Here is a 22,766-nt window from a genome sequence, read left to right as displayed (position 1 = left end):
TCTCTCTCTCTCTCTCTCTCTCTCTCTCTCTCTCTCTCTCTCTCTCTCTCTCTCTATGGATAGGAATTACAGTGGCGTTTCGTCTTTTAAAATCATTTCCCGTTAAGATATAATTGCCAACTGAAAAAATCCTACTTTGATTGAGTTGGTAGTATACCAGACACGATAGATCGATTCTCTAACCAGACTTGGGCAGATTTTGATAGAAATAATAAACAACAGACGTCCGTTTCATAGTTGGACTATTTATTTCGGCATATATTGCAGTTGAAATTAAAGCGTCAAAACCTCTATGCCCCCCTCTCAATTAGTTCTCAACATCCACCACTAAAAGATTTAGGCAGCATAAGCACAGGAGGATCCCAAGCATAGGAAAATTTGACTGAAGCACCAGCGGCCAAGCTATCGCCTCTGATGAGGACGCACTCGTCCCCTCGCTTTTCTAGGATTGCTGGATCAACAGGTTCCACAGTCTGAAATCCTTGGCAAATCAAGACTAGGTGGTTTCGAGCACAATTGCAGTTGTTTGTCACAACAACGTTCCATTCGGGCTTGCCTCCTACCCACTCCGGTACGTGCCGATGTTGAGGTTGTCCAAAGAACAAGCACAAAAACCTACAAATTTCATCAATCAAATAGTTGAAAAGCAAATAATTTGGAGTGTCGTGGAATCGAGTATAAGATTTGCATAAATCATGTGTAAGTGCGTCTAAAAGCGCATTGTGTTAATATCAAATACATGGATGTTATATACATTCGTTGTATGCAAGATTATATACACACACACACACACACACACATATAATAGAGTCTACTCGAGTTTGACTCCATTTGTTACTCAGGCAAATTTTTAGTTGAGAAATGCGAATAGAGACTACCGAAGAAAACAAATAGATAAAAGCATTGCACGATCACGTTACCATTCCTAGCGAGACTGAAAAGAAGAATCACGATGAAGGACATGACCAGGGCAGCCATTTTACAGAAGTTTATGTGCGAACTTTTGGTTTTGAAATCCTTGGTGGAATAAAGATGGTGATTGTATGGTCTAATTTATATTCGACGGCAGGGGACTCAAGTCTACAACTATGGTAAGGCAGTAAAACCAAATCCAAAATTACATCTTCGAATATTTTGAAGTGTTGGAGTTTCATTGACATAATTATAGCAGTCAACAACATATGTTATTTTATTATATTTTCTGGTCAGATTTGAGTTACGTCATACTATGCATTAGTCATAATTTGATATTAACCTCTTCATCCAAGAGAGTCAAAATTAAAACCTACTACTCATGATTACAGGTGAAAGAAACACGACTAGATTACAATATAGTAAGTAATTAAAACCTACAACTCAAGATTATGTTTCTTCAAGGACACTTGCAGTTGTTGGTCATGACCAAGTTCCATTGTGCTTGCCTCGGACCAATCTCCTGATTGGGAAGTACTGGTATTGAGGTAGCACAAAGACTAAGAGCAACCACAAAACCTTACAAATTTCATGAATCAATTAGTACAAAAAGAAAAAAGATGAGCTTCGTTGGGTCAGAAATGCTTCCCCGTGAATCACTAAACCCATATCATTATTGACCAAGGCAGCCATTTTAGAGAAGGTGAGTGTGCTGAAACCCTTTATGAGTTTTGAAATACTTGGTTGAAGACACTTTGTTTTGAAATACTTTGTTGAAGAGAGAGGGTGGATGTGTACATACATGGCCTGATTTATATAAAATTCGGAAGGGCATTCGAATCGACAACTATAAAAAAGCAATAAAACATATTGAATGTGTGCTACATTGATGGGGAAAATTACTTCTGATTATATCATCCAAGTGATGTACAATTTGCAAATCATTCTAGACGTGGATTAAGCAGGTTAAACGGCCATGAAAGTAAACCAAAACCTTTGTACCGATAAGGGCAAATTAAACCACAAAATATTTCTTTGTCAAAATTTAAAAAAAAAAAAAAAAAAAAAAAACAAGCAATATTGTTCATAAAAATTAAAATAGAAATATTGGGGCAGTAGAAAATCTGCATTTATTTAATTTGTAGCAAAAATTCCAAGTTGAAGTGCTATTATTTGTTCAAAAGCTTCAAATTAACCTATAGGTCTCCATCTCAACATCTCTCAACAAGCACCAACAATATCAGCAGATTTAGGAAACATAATAAAAGGAGGATCCCAAGCATAGGAAAATTTGACGGAAGCACCGGGAGCCAAGGTACTGCCCCTTTAGAGAAGGCACACGCCACCTTGCTTCAAGAAGAGTGATGGATCAACAAGTTCCGCAGACTGAAACCCTTTGCAATTCAAGATTATGCTCCTACGAGCACACTTGCAGTTGTTGGTCACCACCACATTCCATTCCGGCTTGCCACTCTCCCGCTACGTGTAGTACCGATAGCGAGGTCCGTGAAAGACGGTGAGCAGGCAGCAAAACCCTACAGATTTCATGAATCAAATAGTTCAGTAAAAAAAAAGTGTCATACTGCTATAAGGGGAGAAATGCTTCATCAAAGGCGTAATGTTAATTTTGGAAAGAATGACGTTACATATATTCCTTGTACGTGATGCAAACATTTCTATACATATAAAGAGAGTCCTGAAAAACTTATAGGCTAGGGCATTTGTTACTTCCGGTAAAAGTTTAGTCGCGTAAGCAAATCAATATGTAAGCGCAATTATACTACTATTCTACCTTTGCAAATGAGACTGAAAAGAAGAATCACAACGAATGATTTGACCAAGATAAGCCATTTTGGAGAAACTTGTGCGTGCTAAAGATCTTTGGTACTGAAGTGCTTGGTGGAAGATAGATGGAGGTTGTGTCACGGTCTAATTTATATACAGTAGCATGTAAAAGGATTTTAATAGACAACTATACGGTTCATGCTTTAACAGATTATGGTCATGAACTCAAGAATAAATGCTTTTAATTTCTATCATAAAATGGTTTAGAATTCTACAGATTCATGCTTTAACTTTTGAGTACCAATTAGGTGTCTGTTGGGTTCAATGTAAGTGGTTTTTTTTTGTTTTTTTATTTTTTTGTCAAACGATAGTTTTGGTTTTCTTAGGGTTTAGTAACTTGTTTGTTCCGTGATCCATATTCCACTTAAAACGTCTTTACATCACTTCCATTAGCAAAAGAGACTACAATAAAACATGATCATCCAAAATGTGTAAGCCCAACCAAAACAAAAGGATTCAAATTAGCCTAATAGACTGCACAACAATTTTACAATTTTAAACAAGGAAGAAAATCGAACATGTCTTATAACTTTAGGTGCATGAGATGAGTAGTTTTTTAACCAAATGAGCTTTACAATTCTGCCTTGGATAAATGTGTAGGCCAAATGATGGTTCAGAGTCTTAATCTTCAATGCAATTATCCTTTGACTGGGGGCAATCGAAAACATTAGTTAGGGATGAAAAACAATCGTATAACGCACATGTTTGATGAACCAACATTAATTCCTAGGGTACATAAATAACTTTAGGAGAGATTCAGAGCTCGTTTGAATGTGCTTTTAAAATAACTGAAAACATTTTTGATGAAAATGTTTTTAGAATCAAGTTTTAGTAAAGATGCAAGTAAATCCTTAAAAAACACTTAAATGCCTCCTAGAAGAAGCACATAGCTGATGCTTCTTGCAGAAAGCACTTTAAGTGCTTTTGGAATCTAAAAACATTTTCTCCAAAAGCGTTTTCAGTCAATTTAAAAGCACATCCAAACAAGCCCTCAATCAGCTGATTTATTGCTTCTGCCGATATATTAGAATTTGATTTATTGCCTTACATAGTTGTCGATTTGAATCCCCTTCCATATTTTTATATAAATTAGATTAGACCATGAACAAAGCCACCATCCATCTTCCCCCAAGTATTTCAGTACCTAAAGATCTTTAGCACACACATATTTCTTCAAAATGGCTGCCTTGGTCCAGTCCTTTATTGTCATTCTCCTTTTTGGTCTCATTAACAAAGGTAAAATAGATGTATAATTGCTATAGCACGTTCTCAAACGGGCTATGTCTTTACCGTTGGAGACACTGCTACATTTTGGAAGTTTACCAAGCAAACGCTAGTTGCGACTTCTTCAAACCATGCTGAGATTCTCACTCTGTATGAAGCATCACGTGAGTGCTTCAGGTTAAGAGCAGTTATGTTCATATTCGAAGCACTAGTGGTCTTATTTTCGTCGTTGACCTTCATACGACAATCTTTGAAGACAATGCAGCATGTATCGAGCAGTTAAAGAAGGGATACATCAAGAGAGACAACACCAAACACATAGTGCCGAAGTTCTTTTATTCTCAGCAGCAACAACAGCATCAGACCATTGAAGTCAAGTAAATCCGTTCCCAGGACAACTTGGTCGATCTCTTTTCCAAGTTATTGCCCAAGTCGACTTTTCAGAAGCTCGTCCAAGGAATCAATATACGTAAATTATTTGAGTTGAATTGCTTGTAGTTCTCTTATTTGGAAGTTATGTTTAACTTAAGGGGAGTATCCTGAAGCATACTCATTTGATCTTAATGTACTCTTTTTCTTACGATTAGGAGTATTTTTTTCACTGGGTTTTTGCTACCTAACGAGGTTTTGATGAGGCACCCATCCTGGGATAATCATACTCTGTTGAGTTCACTACTTTTGTCTTATTTGACGTTTGTTTTTAGACATTATGCATACTTCTCAATTTTCTCCTTAGTCTATGGGTTTTTCACCTACCTTAGGTTTTATCATAACGAGGTTTTGTGAGTTTTACTACCAATGCATACTTTCTTTAAATTTGAGAATAACATTCGCCTGTTGTGCCACCGGCTTCATCAACTATTCTACATTATCTGCTGAAGATCTAATGCGATATTTTGTTTGAGTATTTACACACGTGAGGGGGAGTGTTGCAGTCATATTTAGAATAGGAATGTGATTGTGTAAATCCTAGTGTATCTAGGGATATCTTTGAATATTCCCTTTAGTAGTTAATATCCTATTAGAGTTGTAATCCTAAAAGGGTAAGGATTTAATTTATCCTACTACTATCAATAAAGGCACAATGTGATGATACAAAACACACCTCACAATTAAATCTCTCTCTTCTCTTTCTGATTGCCACCGGCCTCCCCCTCTCTATTCCGTTAGAATAATTCAGTCAAATAGGCTTACAACAATTTTACAATACTTCAAATTGTTTTGTTTAGTGTTACCAAACTAGCCCTCAAAATTTTTATTATCTTTTTCTTCACGTTATTGAGTCGATGTGATGAGAAATAGGACCATCCACACCTTTGCTAACGGTTTCAGTGGGCAATTTGAAGGGGTTTTCACCAATACTTAACGTATGAATACGAAATAGGTCAACGGTTTGGGATTTATGTGGACCCAAAAATATACTATAACAGATGTATTAAATATTATATATATAATATAACATAACAGATTTTTCTTTAAGGTATTGTCGTGTAGATTTCATTCCACATTAAGTATTTACGAAACCCGGTCAAGAAATCAAAGATTCAATATAATTTATTGTTTCTGACAAAAAAAATCTGATCTTTCTGTTTCTGCCAAAAAATTCTGATTTTATGCCTTACATAGTTGTCGGTTACTGTATATAAACCAGACTATGAACGCAGCCACCATCCATCTTCCCCAAAGAATTTCAGTTCCGAAACGCACAAATTTCTCCGAGATGGCTGCCTTGGTCAAGTCCTTCATTGTGATTCTTCTTTTCAGTCTCATTAACGAAGGTACAATAGTTGCGTAATTGCTTTAATATATTGATTGCTTTGGCACCCTCTATTTTTGTTTTCTCGATTAAACTTGGACTCGATGTAATACAAATGTCCCAAGTTCTATAGGACTCTTTACGTGTAAATTCCTGCAAACAACGAATGTTATATACTAATTATGTTTTTTTTTTTCTTTCTGAAATTAACACTACACCTTTTATATACACGCACTGAGATCACCCTTCTTGGCAAAGGTAAGAAACGCTGAAGTATATATTCTCAAAATCTCACAGGAATGTGCCAAGAAAAGTGCGCTACGATCGACCTGCAAATTAGACAAGAGAAAACAGGGAAGTTGGTGCAAGCAAAGCCAGAGTTTCAGGTGAGGGTACTGAATGCATGCCCATGTCTGCAAGGGAATGTGACATTAGACTGCAATGGATTTCAAACCGTTGAAGTCGAAAACCCAGTGACATTGCTCAGATCTGGGAATGAGTGTCTCCTCAACAATGGCTCATTCCTTACACCATTTAATGAAGTTGACTTCGTCTACGCTTGGGACACGGAGTTTCCATTCAAGCCACTTTCCTCTAACGTTAAATGTGATTGAGAGGGGAAGAGATGTTTAAGCTGTTTTTTCATCCCAAAATAATGTTTTCAATTGATGCAAATAAAAGTATAATTGCTTTCATTTTCTTATTGAATTAGATATTTTAGGTTCATTTTTTTTATTGCGTTTTTAACAATTAAGTCTTTAACATGTGTGTAGCTTAAAATTCGGGTGTAGTCAAATTAGGATTTCATAGGATTTTAATAGACTTTAAAATCTAAAAGTAGTCAATTAGATTTTAAAAAAGGATTTTAAAAGATTGAAATTATAATATAATCAAATTAAGAATTTTAAGGATTTTAAATAATAAAATCCTTGCTACGGGCCTTTTGTTAACAATTACCTTGTCTTGTCTTCAAGCCCAAGCCCCATAGCAAGGGTATCCTTTTCTTGACTTGGTATGAATGTGTAAATCGCAGCCCTATAGGGTTAATGAATGAATGAAAGAATCCTCTCTTCCTTTTACCTCAATTTCTACCCCTTTCTTCCCTTTAATTTCCTGCACTGTTCTCTACTTGTTAACATTTTCAGCTCCTGATCCGATTGGGTGTACCGCCCAGATTCCAACTTGCCCAACATTTCTAAGAAATTCAATAATCAATTAAAATTTCATAAAAAATAATTTAAAAAATAGCTTCACTGTTTTGTGCCAAAGTTAGGGCTTTATGTATCGAATTTTCTTCGATACTATTGGCTTTTGGTGCTTCAGCCATTGGAAGGCGTTCTCTTTGGAAGCCATTGAAAGGCACGCAAGAGAGGAAAATGGGCAGGAGGAAGAAAGAGATTTCTTGGATTTTTGTTAATTAAAGGGATGGGATCACTCTTTTTTATTTAATTTTTTGACATCAAATATTATTTTCTTTTTGAAAATCTTAAGAAATTCATAGAAAACGTCCATACAAATCCATAGAAATCTGTATGGAAATTCATATAAATCTGTCAAAATTTATATAGAATTGTAGAGTCTGTTAAAATTGTTTGAAATCTATCACTTAAAAAGTTTATTAAAATCCGAAATTCAAATCGACTACACCCCCTTAGTTGTTTTACAAGTGCTCATGCACTGGAGGTCTTGTGTTCGGTTTTTCTCCTTCAAGTATCATTTGTTTGAAAATAAATATTGCATTGAAGGTGCTGTGTTTGATTTTTCTTCTTCCAAGTTCAGTCCTTAATCTCTCCCACTGTTGGAAGTGATGCAGCGACACTTTGAGCAGTGTTGAGAAACCAAAAGGAAAGACATTCAAACTTCGGTTAGTCTAGAAGTACCAGAACAATATCATCGAAAGAAATTTCGTTTTAATGTTATACAAAGGTTTTATTATTCCAATTTTATAATAATTAGTAGCCATATCTAACTTTTCAACTTTGTAATTCTTATAAAACCAAAACAAAAGAAATCAATACCTACTAAGTGAAGTGCATATCTTATATATCCAGTTAAGAAATTATTGTTTTTTGGATTTTCAAATTAGGCAGAAAAATATGAAATGATAAATATAAAATATATTACCATATGTGGAAGCGGTATTATAGAAAGGAAAAAAAAACAATAAAACCTTATAAAAACAAATAAAATATGAGGTGGAGTATGCTTGTTGACATAGAGGTTAAGCCATTGAATTTAGTTTTTAATTTTAGTTAAGATACTAATAATCTTTTTCGAAGATTATGATGAAGTTTTTTATTTTCTTTTAAAGTGTTGTCTTTTATAATCCACTCCACATTGAATAAATTGAAATCCCCGTTAGTAAAGGACAGATTCATTGTCTTAAATTCAGATTGACAACTTTTTTTGTTTTTTTTTCCAATAAAATTGACAATTATGTAAGGCAATAAAATCAGATTCTAATATATCGCCAGAAGCAATATATTTTCTTGACGCTTTGCAGGAAGATTGACATTTCCCCTAGACACGAATGAGTCCTATCAACATTGAAGTCGTATCCAAATTATTATCGACATGATTAATCAATATCGTTGATCGAGGAAAATGCTTACGGATTCGTTAAACCATTTGATGCCGAAGCAATGTTCGACAAAAATAATTATTTGAAAATGAATTCTAATGTGAACTTGCTTAATTGATTATAAGATGTAGACAATTTGACAACATAAGCAACATAACAAGAGAATGTCACCACTTGTAATAACACAAAATTAAACTCCAATTATATAAATAAAAGCCAGGGAGGCTACATTGTTCAAATCGATTAACACGATCAAGAAACAAGTTTCACTCAAGAACAAGCAATCGTGGAGGATAGTAGCTTAAAATGAAAGGCAGTATCCCAAACGTAGGTGAAATTGAGTTTATCACGGGCATAGATTGGATGGACATTTTGGAGGTCACACTGGCTACCAGATTTGCTCAAGATTTCAGGATCAATGTCTTCAACAGTTTTAAATCCACGGCAAGATAGCTTAGTGTACAATCGTGTACAATCACAGTCATTAGAGATCGTTACGTTCCACTGTTTCTTGTTTTTGACTAGCTTCCCCGTTGCAGACTGTTTAATTGAAAGGAACTTGTCCTCCCTGCAACGTTGGCTGTCACCTGCAATGTTATGGAACATATATATAAGAATAATGCTACATGAATTACAATCGTGGCCAGAGTATTAAAAGTAAATAGAACAATTAAAAAGTATGTTATTTTCTCCCCAAACTTGTAAGGAGCTGCTAATTTCTTTCATGAACCTTAATTTCAACCATTCTTAACTTTAATTTTAATCGATTATTCCATAAACTTTTATAATAGACCAATTTTTTTCCTATATTTTAATTTTATAATTGCAAAAAATTTATTAGTTTTATATTCCTAATATGGATGGTATATTGTTTTTCTTCCTCTTCCCTTCCGCCAGTTGATCACTCCATATACTTTTGTTTGAATTTTACGATTTAGGGGGAAGTTAAAATTCAGGGGAAAATTGCCCAATTATAAAAGTTCAGAGGAGTAATCGGCTAAATTAAAGTTCCGAAGAAAAATTGACAGCTCCTTATAGTGAAAATTGAAGGGTTTGGATTGCATACAAAAAATTGAAAATTGAAAAATGCATAAATCATTCTAGATACTGATAACTGGCAGCTGGTTTATGCCTTAAGCAATATTTCAAAGAATTATAGTGAAAAATGTGGAAGTGGAGCTTTAGCTCCTACAATGAGACTGCAAATGAAAACCAGGCCGAGGATAGTAGCTGCCATTGGACTGGAGACAAACAAGAATGTTTTTTTATTTCTTGGCTGGCCTTGTTGTTTGATAAAAATGTTTCACAACAAAACCCAATTTATAAGAACTTGTATGGTAACAAAAAGGTAGAAAAATTAATGCATGGTAAGTTATATGGTAAAACCATTGTACCAAATAAAGAAGAAAATGCAAGAAGGGTTGTAATTAAGGCTCCACGATAAAATTTATTTCAAATTCATTGTCTAGAAGGGATGTACTTGTACATATAGAAGTAAAAGTATTTAATAGAATATCACTCCTAAATATCTTCTTGGATTCTCCCTGTTTAATTCAGATTTTAAATCTAAAATAACTCTTTTTTACCAGTATAAATACATCATTCTATTTATAGGTTCATCTATGGTAGCGCAATTATTACATACTTTATTCTCTAGCCCACTAGTTGAGTCTTAAAAATTGCTTACTAATTTAACCGTCAGAGAGCCTTTGGTTGGTACCCTACCGGTGCCTAGATTGTCTTACGATTGTTTGCTCTTTTACAAGTAACCAAGTTTGTGCATCTCCTCCACACAGTGGTGCGCGAATTTGATTCCAGCAATATTCCATATAAAATTCGTGTAGTTTACACATATTTTTAACATATTATTGAATAAATAAATAAATAATTGTAATAAATTTTCTTTTTAAGATTATCAAAAATGGCCAAAATTTTCAAAGTATTTGTTTAGCAAAGTTGTTGGTCAATAATATATGTACATATTTTTCATGTACCACAACATAAACATCCGAATTTTACTAACTATATGGGTGTATCAAACATATAATGGTAAATGTTAATGTATTTTACATGTACTATCGCATTTAATTAGACACATAACTAACGAGTTTGATGATCAATATTTTATTATAAGCGATATGACTATTCTAAACTATTCGAAGCTTAAACGCAATGAAGAAAATATAAACATCCAAAAATGCATTTGTAGAGAATGAGATTAAAGATGCATTTGCACCTTTTTAATTACAAATTGAATAACGAAAGTGGGATAATCAATGGGTGTGAAACTAATGATCATTCTAAACGCAAAATGATCGATTTTTCTTCTCTCTGCCTTAATGGAGAGAGGTTGATTGGGCTCTCCATCTTTCTAGTGAATTCTCACTTGTTCATATGTTAGCATGCTAAGTGCTTAATTTCTCCTACTCCTTTGAGCTTAATTTTTCTTCACATGTTTACTTCCAGGTTTTATTTTTCTATACATCACCTGTTCAAATATTAGCATGCCAAGTGCTTACTGAGATTGCTTAATTTAGTTTTATTGTCAATTTCTAGTTCCCTTGATTTTCTTCGTTATTTTTATGCCCTGGGCTTGCCAAGACTTTGATAGGATTTTTCCCTTCCTCTATCAATTTTTTTTTTTACAAAAAAACAATAAAGTGATTAGATTAATATAAACCAAAATATTATTAGATTACATTATCGAGCTCCAAAGAAATGAGTAGTTCTTTATGATTCATGAAGGAAATAAAGCATACTAAATCATTTTTTTTTTTTTTTTTTGAACAAATGCATATAGTTTTTTTAGAACACATTGTGTTATTTTCTCTCACTCCTTGCGATAACCTCGAACCTTAGAACTCGGATTGGGCATGTTCCTTGAATACGAAGTCTTGGATCTCGAAACTAGATCTTGGACTCAAGGTCGAATACAAAATCCAAACACCAAACTTGGACCTCATACACTTAAACCTAGATTCAGGACTTCGAACTTGAAGCGATCCAAACCCAAACCCTGAATTCTTCTTTTGACCCCTAAACCCGAAGCCCTAATGTTAGAGGTGGAGTCGTACTGAAGAACACGCTATCCTAAAGGGTTCGTCTAGTGGGGTAGATGAAATTGGATATTAGGGATATAATTGGATTGATAGGGATCTGTAAAACAGAACTTGTAACATATGTGTAAAGATAGGTTAGGTAACCCATTGTATTGCAAATTCATAACTCATAATGTCCAGTCTTATCCATCTCATATTTTGACATAATAAACAACATACTAATCCGTTTTAATTGGTTACAACTTATTCCATCCAACCTTTTGGGTTAGGACTTAATTATTGCTTATCCTTATCACACTTTTATTATTGCATATCAAAGTTACTTATCTTGCGGCTCCTTTAATAAGAAAGATCCTTATTTTTCAAAAAAAATGAGAACACCATCTTGACCGTTAGATTTGACTTTAATAAAATTGTGTGGTTGAGATTGTGTGGCCTGTGATTTAATCTCAACCACACAATTTCATTAAAGCCAATCCAACGGTCAAGAGAATATTCCTATTTTTTTTTAAATAAGGATCCCTCTTGTTAAAAGATCTCTTTTACGTCTAGTCAATAAACGCACTTTTAATTTGTTGAATTCTGAAATTTTACCTTGTCACAATCCAAATTTGAATGAAAAAAACACCTTTTGATAAGCTACTCGATAAAGTCGTTAAAATGACTTTTTTTAAAAAATATTTTTTGGAAAGAACATAGAAAGTGTTTCGTCATTCAGTACTATAGTCTGGTAGCATTCCTCTTTATTTAGAAGTGAGGTCTTATATTCGAATCTCGTGGATGACGAATTTGATATCAAATTAAGTTACCTATTATTTGGATTAACTGAATTTTATTTTTCTTTAATATAAAAATATCGATGTACTTTAAAGAAAAAAAAAAACATAGAGGTGTTCCGTCACATAAATGATTCTGGGTCCCGAATCACTTTCCATATGGGTCAAGGCACTAACAATAATGATTGTACCTAGAACGTATATATTTTAAAATAATAGAAAGCCTTTGACCAAATAAGGGCTTACCCAGTTTCCACCCAAAAGATTGGAGGAGTACCTCCCCCGAAGACTACAAACACAATTGAGACCTGCCTTGGTTGCCTAGTGATCTTATAATTCAGACATTTGTCTTGGGTTTCTAATATTTTAATAGCAACTGAACATATAATAAATAAGGTACGAGCTACTTCGTTTGCATCCAGCAAATATATGCTGGTCTGTAGTTTCTTTTTACAATCTTTTATGGCAACAGTATTTTGGTTCATGTTCATTGAAGAAGCCAACTAGAGGTTTAGAACCATTATATTTTTGCTTTTATGATCTTTGATGAAACCAGCTAGAGGTTTAGAAGTTAGAACCATCATATCTTAGAGAAAGTTGAAGTTTCACTATAAAAAAAAAATTGACAATATATGAAGTAACCTAATTTCTTATAAACATATGAAATGTTACTCATTTCCTCGATGTAGGAATTCACTCTCAACACACCCCTTCACACGTAGTGAACTTTCAAACCTAACACGTGGACAACATACAAATCGAGTGACATGTAGCACTTGTGACTGTTGACTTTCACACAAGTGTAAACACGAGATTCTTGGCATGTCAAAATTAGGGTGAGTGCCACGTAAACCCTGACATATATGTGGGCTTCACACAAATTGAGTGACCTATGGTACGTTCCACGTAAGCCCTGACATGTCAAAATTTTAATTTGTTGATGAATATTTATTTCGCCATAATTTACATGTCTGCAATGAGACAAGTTGCTCTAACATCATAAAGAATGTTGAGATTCCCATTAAACTAATTGATAATATGGAAAGTAATTCAACTAATTATTGGCGCATACAAGGTCTCTCATTTTTCCGATGCTAAATTCACTCTCAACAATTCTCTTCTAAACTACTTTAATTTATTCTACTTAAAAACTTTCTCGTAACCTAGAAGTAAGGGATCGAGTACGTTGTCTTATGTATGATATGTTGTAAGTAAGAACTTACACTAAATATTACGAAGGGTATATGCTAGTGTTAACATTTTGATATTCTTTTGGTCAAATGAGATAATTTAGTAAAAAGATGAAACAAAATTGGAAATACAATACAACAACAAAGAAAACACGAGAAAAAACCACAGAAAGGCCTAATAAAGAAGGATTGGAAGGTTTGGCTTTGTCTTTTCCATTGAGCCCTCCTCAATGGAATTGGATTGGCTTTTTGTGCGCAGAAAATGACTGGGAAGAAATTGGCATTGGGATTTCGTTTTTATGTAAGACGGCAAATGGGACAAGTGGTGAATAAAAATCCTTTCTGGCCTTTTGTACACAAGGCATTTTTAGTAGGTTTTGACATAGTCGTTCGATAATACTTGAAACTTATCTTGATATTTTTTGTTTGGGCAAATGCTATTCACAATCTCAGAACTCTCCGTTCTTTTGTGAATGTAACTAAATTGCGGGGGTGCATAACACATTTTTTATAGTTCATATTAACTGTTTTTGTGAATGTTTTACGATAATGAAATATTGAGTTTCGAATGCAGAATGACAAATTGAGTGTGCGAATAAGAATTAATTTTTGTTTTTAGCAGAGTTTAAATATCATAATTTCAGTCCAACTAATACTGAGGTCTTTTGTGATAAAATCTCATACTTATTGGACTGTGCATGTGATAATTAACAAGTTGAGGACGATATCGATGTTATTGGAAGCGGTAATTCGACATGGTATTAGAGCTAGAGAGCGGGCCAACACTACCATATGATGGGTGGGTCACCTTGGCCTTGTGTGACGATGATGGGTCCCTTGGTCACGTGTGTTGTGTGAGTCCCCTTGGCTCCATGTGGTTGTCGATGTGTGAATCTCCCATGTGTGACCCACTAATGGGATCCCATGAGGGGACGTGTTGAATTATCCCACATCGGGCAGAGACAGAGAAAAAGAAGAGTTTAGACATCTTAATCTCAGTCCAACTAGTATCGAGGCCTTTGTGGTAAAACTTCACATATCGAACTGTTCATATGGTAATTAACAAGTTAGGGACATTATCGTTGTTATGATTCAACTAATGCTAAGACTTTTGTAATAAAACTTCACACATATAGTACAATACAAGTGATAATTAACAAATTGAGGCAATACTAATATTATAAAAATGAGTCTTCTGTCGTCTCTCTCATAATTTGACTGTATCTTCTTGTAACATGGATTGCTTTTCAAGACTAAATTAAAGTGCGACACCATGAAAGCGAAAAGCACTCACTCACACGCAAGCTTCCCCAGTTGTTTCTTCTCGTCCATAATATTCTATCCACCCACTATCCCACAAACATCACAACCACATCTGATCCAACCCCATTATTAAAACCAAATCTGCAGAACTTGTAAGAGACTCCGACCCCATCATTAAAACCAATACAGAAACAAAGAAACTGCAGAGGAAACTTGTTTTTGTTTCTTGTTCATTTTCCATGTGTGAAGGTATGCCTTCTCTGGTGATTCTTTCATTGCTTTGCTATGGGCTGTACTGGGTAACTCACAGCCACAAGTCATCAATCTCAGTGGCTTCATTGAGCACCGAAGAAACCCTTTTTGTGAATAAAACAGCTGCAATTGGAGCTACAGATGATGACTTTATCTGTGCCACAATTGATTGGTGGCCTCCTCAGAAATGTGATTACGGAACTTGTAGTTGGGGCTCTGCTTCTCTTCTCAATCTGGTAAGCCTATTACATATCCTCCTTTTTTTTGTGCAATTTATGTCGTGTGTAGTATACTATAGTTCGAAGTGCGTAGTAGTTAGCACTTTATTAACTTGCCAACCAGTCATTGCTTCAACTCTGCGTATCCAATAGAGGTCTCTGTTTTCTGTGTTCTGTATAGTTCAAAGTAGTAGTAGTTAGCATTGTATTAACTTACTAACCACAACAGTTAGTCAAATACTACCCATTTTGGTTTGAATCTCCTAATATTCATTTAACAGCTGCTGCACTATTAAAATTTAATTTGACGGTAGTTTTCCGCCGTACATTGATTGACGTTGTTGCTAAACCTTTTCCTGACAGTATTAAACCGCAATTTATCTAGAGAAAAAAAAAGTGTTGAACCAGCCAATGTTTGTAATGGCCTTCTCAGTTTGACCCTTAAAAGTTAGAGGATTATGATGTTAATACCTTTACTTTTTTTTTTAGTTTTACTTTATTAGGGAGATCAACGAGAGCAAAACTATTACAATAATATAAGAGTTAAAGAGTTTCGAATTCAGAATGCATGGTTAAAAATTTAATACTTATGATCACTACAAGTCTACAGTAACACTCATATTTTAGCTTTATTCTTTTTGGTTATGAGTCCAGATTCTCATCGGATCTTCTTTGTAATGATCTGGAGATTCGTGAATCATGTTCATTTATTATACATCTTACGGTCAGAAATCATTTTAAATATTTTTATTTAAAAATAAACATAAACAGTACTTGATAAAAACTGACCGTACAATGTATGATAAATGGACACGATTTATAAATTTCCATGATCCTTACCAAAAAGATCCGGAGAGAGGATCCTGTTGGTTTGGTTATGATTTGTCAACTAGTACAACTGACCCACCCAAGATGCTGTTCTCATTTCTTAGCACGAAATTGCAACTTTCAGAAAAAGGTTAAGAAAAAGATGATGCTTATCAAGAATCATAATATCTCTTTTATTTTTTTGGGCAAAAGAAACAAAGAAGCATAATTCCCCCCCTTTACTATTACACATTTTTTATTCTTTTTATTTAATTAATTATTTCATAACTATATTATTTACTAATTCTAATATGTATTTTCTTGTTTTTCAATTGTTGGTAGGATCTTGACAATGCTATATTTTTAAATGCTATAAAAGGTAAACAAGTCATTGCTTCAACTTATACACACAAAGACAATATATATAGGGGTTGTGCTATCCACACACCCTTTTTTATTTCCTACACACCCCTTATTGATTTCTATCTCTTGATTTTCTTCAATTCATTCGATTCGACGGTCGAAAATTAGAAGGGTATGTAAGAAGTAAAAAATGATGTGTGGATATCACATCCCTATATATATATTATAGATAATCCAAAACAGTCTTAACTAACAGAAGTGTTTAATTCCATTATTTTGTTGCAGCATTTTCACCCTTGAAAATTAGGTTGGGTGGCACTTTACAAGATAAAGTCACATACCTGACAGATGGAAGTCAACCACCTTCCACCTCATTTGTCAAAGATGGTTCACAATTGTTTGGTTTCTCTCAAGGTTACTTACCAATGCCTAGATGGGACCAACTAAACAGTTTCTTCAACAAAACTAGGTATAATTTCCCCCTTAGTTATACTTAAATCTTCTCATGAAACAATATCACTATATTAATTAACCATAACATGATATAATTTTTATTTTTTTATTTTTTTTTTGAAACAGGGCTATTATTATTTTTGGTTTAAATGCACTCATAGGTAGAAACATAGACTCTGATGGTGCTGCTACGGGTGCTTGGAATTCAACTAATGCAGAATCCTTAATAAGATATACAGTCGACAAGGGATACACAATTCATGGTTGGGAACTTGGTAAGAACTTTTACACATTTTATTTGGTTACTTGCAATATTCGACAGGGCTTAACTTCTTTAAACCACTTGAGTTACAAGTCTTTTGCAAAATTTGTGCACATTAATTGTCGGTACAAATGCGAAACTAAAGCTATACTTGGAATAAATTTCAGGAAATGAACTGAGTGGGAATGGAGTTGGAACAAAAGTTTCAGCAGACCAATATGCAGCAGACACACACACTCTCCATGAAATACTGCAGAAAATTTATGCAGATTATGGATCAAAGCCACTAGTCTTAGCACCAGGAGGCTTCTTTGATGCCAATTGGTTCACAGAATTTGTTCATAAAACTCCTCTTTCCCTTAAAGTAATCACTCACCACATATATAATCTTGGTCCAGGTATATTAATTAACATAGCTAATTAATCTGCGTTTTTCAAAATCACATTCCTTCTCTGGAAATTCAACTTGTGGAATGACAATTTGCCTTTTTCTTTGTCTCGTATTAACTAAGGTAGTGCTGGAGATCTCGTTGACAAGATCCTGGATCCAGATGTTCTCGATGGTATTTCGCAGACCTTCAGCAGCCTACAAAACCTTGTTGAGACATCAAACACTTCAGCAGTGGCATGGGTTGGTGAAGCCGGAGGTGCTTACAACAGTGGCCATAATCTCGTTACAAATGCTTTTGTGTTTAGTTTCTGGTAATCAAACTTGTCCTCGAAACTGATTTCTCCTTCTTTAGTCTTTACGTATGTGATGAAAATAGGTTACGTAATTTTTTTACCAACCAAACAGGTACCTAGACCAGCTTGGTTTGGCAGCATCTTATGACACCAAAACATATTGCAGACAGACATTGATTGGTGGAAATTATGGGCTCCTTGACACCAACACCTTTCAACCAAATCCTGATTATTACAGTGCTCTTCTTTGGCATCGTTTAATGGGAAACAAGGCCCTGTCCACAAGCTTCTCTGGGACGAAGAAGATACGTGCCTATGCTCATTGTTCAAAGAAGACAGTAAGCATTCATTAAACTGGACAAAATTTCACATAGATCAAACATAAAGGTTATGCTTAATTAGCTAATCCGTTAAGCTAAGGTTATGCTATCACGTGGTTTTTTTTCCCTTCTGTTGTTTGATTCATTAATCGTTTCTCGCTAATATTATCAGTTGTTAGGAGACTAACCTAATTAAGTAATTGATTTATGCAGAAAGGAATCACAGTGCTCCTCATCAACCTAGACAGTAACACTACGGTTCAAGTCCGAGTTTCGACTGATAGTACTGGCAGGCCTGTGAGTTCTGAAAGCCTTCAGAGTTCGAAAGATAGTGATGATGTAAGGGAAGAATACCATCTAACAGCTCAAGATGGGGACTTGCAGAGCAAAGTAATGCTACTAAATGGGAAAGCACTTAGTGTAGATTCATCTGGGGATATCCCACCCTTGGAACCGATAACAGTCAGGCTATCAGATCCAACTACCGTGGCGCCATTCTCTATTGTATTTGTTCACATTCCAAACACAACCGTGCCGGCTTGTGCATAGAGGCTTTTGGTGAACAAAGGCTTGTAGATCTTTTTATTTTCATACAAAGAGATGAATAAATAAAAATAAGAGAATTTTAGAGGATGCAACCACGTTATAAATTAAAATTAAAAATTTATTGGGATATCCCCAGATGAATCTACAGAGAGTATGATGTTTATATAGAAGAGTTTGAAGCAATCATCTGCGCCGGCTTCGTTTTACAGCTTCACTCCTTTTATGAAGTTCGGATGCACTCAAAGCAACTTATAACGCATTCTATCTTCAAAGCGATAAATGGTAGCGTACTGCACTGATTATATATGTTGATACATAGTGGTCACATGAGATGATGCGGATGAAGTAAGAAGGTTCTAGACGTCTCAGGCAACTGAATTTGAAATGAGAGAGCAAGGTAAATTAAAGCATTTCATGTAAACGAAGTTGATCTTGATATATTAAAACATGACATGTTTCCGTGGACATGTCCTCGTCTTGGTATCCCTCCTCATTCTCCCCCTCTTCGACATCGGAGAGCTAAGATTTTACGGGGAGGATGAGCTCGGGGACTGGAAAGTGACACGGAATGGCAATGAGGTTGGAGAGTGCGTTGGGTGAGGTGGTTGAGAAGCGGATGAGAATCATGAGATGAACGTCTGTGCAAGTGTAAAGTAATTGCTCTCTGATTTTGGTTTGCAATGTAGGTGATCTATGTGATGTGGTTTGCAATGTAGGTGATCTGTGTGACTTTTCCCATAAGATTTCTCTCTCTTTGGGTTAGGTTGCATTTGAGCTTTTTGACCTGAAAATAAAGCTAAAAACTCCAAATTGTACCGTACGTGTGGGTGTAGATGCAGGCAAATTGGTAAGTTTGAAATTCCCCCATTGTAAAGTTCTTTTTTTTTTATTTTAATTTTTTAATTTTTTATTATTACAAACGATATTCCTATTCCAAGTTACATTAAAAGAATGAGGGGAATTGAACCAAACGGGCTATGAATTGAAGAAGAAAACAATATCCACGAGAGCAATCTACTACTTCCACATAGTAAATATACTTAACCTATCATTTTTTTCTTTTCCTTCCAAAATTACTAAGTACACAAAACACATTTGCCAAGGAGAACAAAAAACCTCACAAACTTTCCTAGTTTTCAAAACGTGTAATTAGTTGTTGAGGAAAGCCGTAATCATGGAAGTTTCCCACGTAAACTAGGAACATATCAAAAGCATCCCTATAAATAATAGATACCGATCGAAAAGGTTGATTATTTACAAGTTTACGAACCAAAATTAAGACCTCATGGCAAGCATGCTCTGTTCTCTTGCTCTCTTCGTCTGCATAGTCTGTTTTTCCGCTTTGATTCCGCAGGCCTCCCCCGCCCCATTCCTCTTCCCGGAAGCTCAATCCACCGTCCTCCCCGACCCTTCAACCTTCTTCGCCCCAAAACTTCTCTCAACTCCACTCCCCACCAACTCTTTCTTCCAAAACTTTGTCCTCAAAAATGGCGACCAACCCGAGTACATCCATCCCTACACCATCAAATCATCCAACTCCTCCCTATCTATCGCATACCCGTCTTTCTCCTACACATCTACCATCATATCCACAGCCCTGTTTGAACCCGATCTCACCATATCTGCCTCGAAAACAAACACCGGAAAAGCTCCAAACAACAACGACCACCATGTAATCTCTGACTTCAATGATCTCAGTGTGACATTGGACTTTCCCTCCTCCAACCTCCGCTTCTTCCTTGTCCGCGGCAGCCCCTTTCTTACCGGTTTTCTTTATCGCCCCTCTGCGCTTACTATATCAACTGCTCATACAATTGTCTCATCATCACCAGCTAGTGGCTCAAAAACCAAGTTCATCATCAAGCTCGACAACAATCAGACATGGCTAATATACACATCCATTCCAACCGATTTCTCTGACAGCGGACCATCCACTCTAACTTTTAAAGCTTTTTCCGGGATTATTCGATTTGCTGTAATACCGGATCCTGACCCAAAATCAGAGGCAATTCTCGATCACTTTAGTTCTTGTTACCCAGTTTCTGGTGCAGCTGTGCTCCAAAACACCAATACTTTGACATATAAATGGGAAAAGGAAGGTGGAGATTTGCTTATGCTTGCTCATCCTCTCCATATTAAGCTTCTATCCAATGCTACTGTTTTGCAAGATTTTAGGTATAAAAGCATTGACGGCGATTTAGTTGGTGTTGTTGGCGATTCGTGGATGTTAGCATCGAAGCCTATTCCAGTCACTTGGAATTCTGTACGGGGTGTGCAAAAAGATTCGTTCCCCGAAATCATATCTGCACTTCGTCGAGATGTTGACGCTCTTAGTTCAACAGAAGCTTCTACTACATCTTCATATTTTTATGGGAAATTGGTTGCTAGAGCAGCAAGGCTGGCTGTGATAGCCAAGGAGGTAGCTTGTCCTGATGCGATCCCGGCGATCAGGACATTCTTGGCGGAGAAAATAGAGCCATGGTTGGATGGTAGCTTTAGTGGCAACGGATTTTTGCATGATAAAAAATGGGGTGGACTTGTTACCAAGCAAGGATTAACCGATCAGGGTGCCGATTTCGGGTTTGGCGTTTATGCTGATCACCATTACCATCTGGGGTACTTTATATATGGAATTTCCGTGTTAGCAAAGATTGATCCTGCATGGGGGCAGAAGTACAAGTCTCAAGCTTACTCGCTCGTGGAGGATTTTCTCAACAAGGATGAACGATCGAATCCAAATTACCCGCGTCTGAGATCCTTTGATCTCTATAAATTGCACTCGTGGGCAGGTGGGTTGACAGAATTCGCAGACGGGAGGAATCAAGAGAGCACGAGCGAGGCGGTCAATGCTTACTACGCAGCTGCTTTGATGGGAAAAGCCTATAAAGATGCGCAACTTGAGGCCACCGGATCGCTACTCACTGCCTTGGAAATACAGGCAGCTCAAATGTGGTGGCACGTAAGAGAGGGCGGAGAGAATCGAATTTACCCGGAAGCTTTCGCAAAGGAAAATCGAGTAGTGGGAGTTTTATGGGCGACCAAGAGAGACACCGGACTTTGGTTCGCTACCGCGGAGGCAAAAGAAATCAGACTCGGAATTCAAATGCTGCCTGTTTTGCCAGTCACCGAGGTTCTGTTCTCCGATGCAGGGTATGCCAACGAGCTCGTGAGTTGGGCATTGCCGGCGCTCAATAGAACAGAAGTCACCGAAGGATGGAAGGGATTTGTGTATGCGTTACAAGGGATTTACGACACACAAGGCGCTTTGAAGAAGATTAGGAGCTTGAATAGTTTCGACGACGGAAACTCCCGGAGTAATATTTTGTGGTGGATTCACAGTCACAGTAGGTGATCAGCTTTGTTGCATGACATTTTTTTCCTGGGTTTAATTTTAGTATGTTTTTTGGGTTTTAGCTAGATTCAAGTTCTTTGTGTAACGAAATTGAATCAATTACAACTCATTGTTTATTTTCTTTTCGTACTTGCTGTCGTATTTTAACACGAGAATTGCAATGTTGTTCATTGTTGTTTCATCTGATTGCTGGAGATCATTTGAGAAGGCATACCAAATAGTATTAGACTAAAGTTAGCCATAATAATTAGATACATAATCTACCTCGTCCATTTATGTGAGTCGAACATAAAAGCTTTCATTTTGAAGTATTAAAGTATCGGTAAACTGTAGTACTAACCACAAGTGATGTAAAGAAAAGACTATGTTACATGCATCAAAGGGGTCAAACATACATATAAGTAGCCAAATATTTTTGTCATTTAAAAACTAAAGTTTAGTCATTCTTTTTTATTTCTAAGAGAAAAATGTTAGGTTCAAATTTCGTTAGTGATGAGTTAGATACCAATTATTATTTAATAATGTTATTCGTACCATGTTTTTATACAATATTTCTATACCATCTTAGGTGGTATCTAATGTGTACAGCCACATCATTTGAAAAATTTGCAAAACTCAAGGAAATGAAGGAGAAAGACTCCTCGTATACCACAATTATCATTTAATTAACTATTTTTTCTTAATTATTAGTTTATTAAATAATGAACTAAATTTAAAAATCTGATTGATTCAAATAATGTGGCTGTTAATGCCACATAAGATGGTATGAAAATGTGGTACAAAAATATGATATGAATAACATTCCTCGTTATTATTTGTCTTCATCTCTTGTATAAAAAAATTAGGGTAATAAAATAAAAATAGCCCAAGTATTTGAGAAAATATATGAGGCAGAGCTATAGG

At 35.6% G+C, this 22,766-nt stretch overlaps 3 protein-coding genes across 3 annotated transcripts; all 3 read left to right on the top strand.

Moving 5' to 3' along the window:
* The first annotated feature begins 2,276 nt into the window (after window positions 1-2,276).
* Window positions 2,277-6,351, top strand: LOC137734873 (uncharacterized protein At1g05835-like). The gene is made up of 3 exons (XM_068474220.1): window positions 2,277-2,428; window positions 5,608-5,759; window positions 6,035-6,351. The coding sequence occupies exons 1-3, from the start codon at window positions 2,277-2,279 to the stop codon at window positions 6,349-6,351; spliced, it is 621 nt and encodes a 206-aa protein (XP_068330321.1).
* Window positions 6,352-14,652: 8,301 nt separating this feature from the next.
* LOC137716524 (heparanase-like protein 3) lies at window positions 14,653-18,630 on the top strand. The gene is made up of 8 exons (XM_068455982.1): window positions 14,653-15,094; window positions 16,226-16,262; window positions 16,532-16,715; window positions 16,826-16,974; window positions 17,129-17,359; window positions 17,474-17,663; window positions 17,758-17,983; window positions 18,179-18,630. The coding sequence occupies exons 1-8, from the start codon at window positions 14,846-14,848 to the stop codon at window positions 18,512-18,514; spliced, it is 1,602 nt and encodes a 533-aa protein (XP_068312083.1). The 5' UTR covers window positions 14,653-14,845; the 3' UTR covers window positions 18,515-18,630.
* Window positions 18,631-19,791: 1,161 nt separating this feature from the next.
* LOC137739472 (glucan endo-1,3-beta-D-glucosidase-like) lies at window positions 19,792-21,962 on the top strand. The gene has a single exon (XM_068479050.1). It carries the CDS (start codon window positions 19,797-19,799, stop codon window positions 21,861-21,863), a length of 2,067 nt encoding a protein of 688 aa, XP_068335151.1. The 5' UTR covers window positions 19,792-19,796; the 3' UTR covers window positions 21,864-21,962.
* Window positions 21,963-22,766: the final 804 nt, after the last annotated feature.

The sequence above is a fragment of the Pyrus communis genome, chromosome 1 (assembly GCF_963583255.1).
Source record: "Pyrus communis chromosome 1, drPyrComm1.1, whole genome shotgun sequence".
Classification (NCBI taxonomy): Eukaryota; Viridiplantae; Streptophyta; class Magnoliopsida; order Rosales; family Rosaceae; genus Pyrus; species Pyrus communis.
The sequence above is the reverse complement of the archived record's forward strand: the minus strand, read 5'-3'. Positions and strand labels throughout refer to the sequence as shown.

What these genes read in the sequence shown, in the direction of transcription:
- LOC137716524 (XM_068455982.1), top strand. Translation starts at nt 14,846, where the DNA reads ATGTGTGAAGGTATGCCTTCTCTGGTGATTCTTTCATTGCTTTGCTAT. An exon ending in CTGCTTCTCTTCTCAATCTG is followed by an intron (nt 15,095 to 16,225) that starts GTAAGCCTATTA and finishes AATTGTTGGTAG; the next exon opens with GATCTTGACAATGCTATATT. An exon ending in AGTTTCTTCAACAAAACTAG is followed by an intron (nt 16,716 to 16,825) that starts GTATAATTTCCC and finishes TTTTTGAAACAG; the next exon opens with GGCTATTATTATTTTTGGTT.
- LOC137734873 (XM_068474220.1), top strand. Translation starts at nt 2,277, where the DNA reads ATGGATCAACAAGTTCCGCAGACTGAAACCCTTTGCAATTCAAGATTA. An exon ending in AGCGAGGTCCGTGAAAGACG is followed by an intron (nt 2,429 to 5,607) that starts GTGAGCAGGCAG and finishes TGCCTTACATAG; the next exon opens with TTGTCGGTTACTGTATATAA. An exon ending in TTTCAGTCTCATTAACGAAG is followed by an intron (nt 5,760 to 6,034) that starts GTACAATAGTTG and finishes AAAATCTCACAG; the next exon opens with GAATGTGCCAAGAAAAGTGC.
- LOC137739472 (XM_068479050.1), top strand. Translation starts at nt 19,797, where the DNA reads ATGGCAAGCATGCTCTGTTCTCTTGCTCTCTTCGTCTGCATAGTCTGT.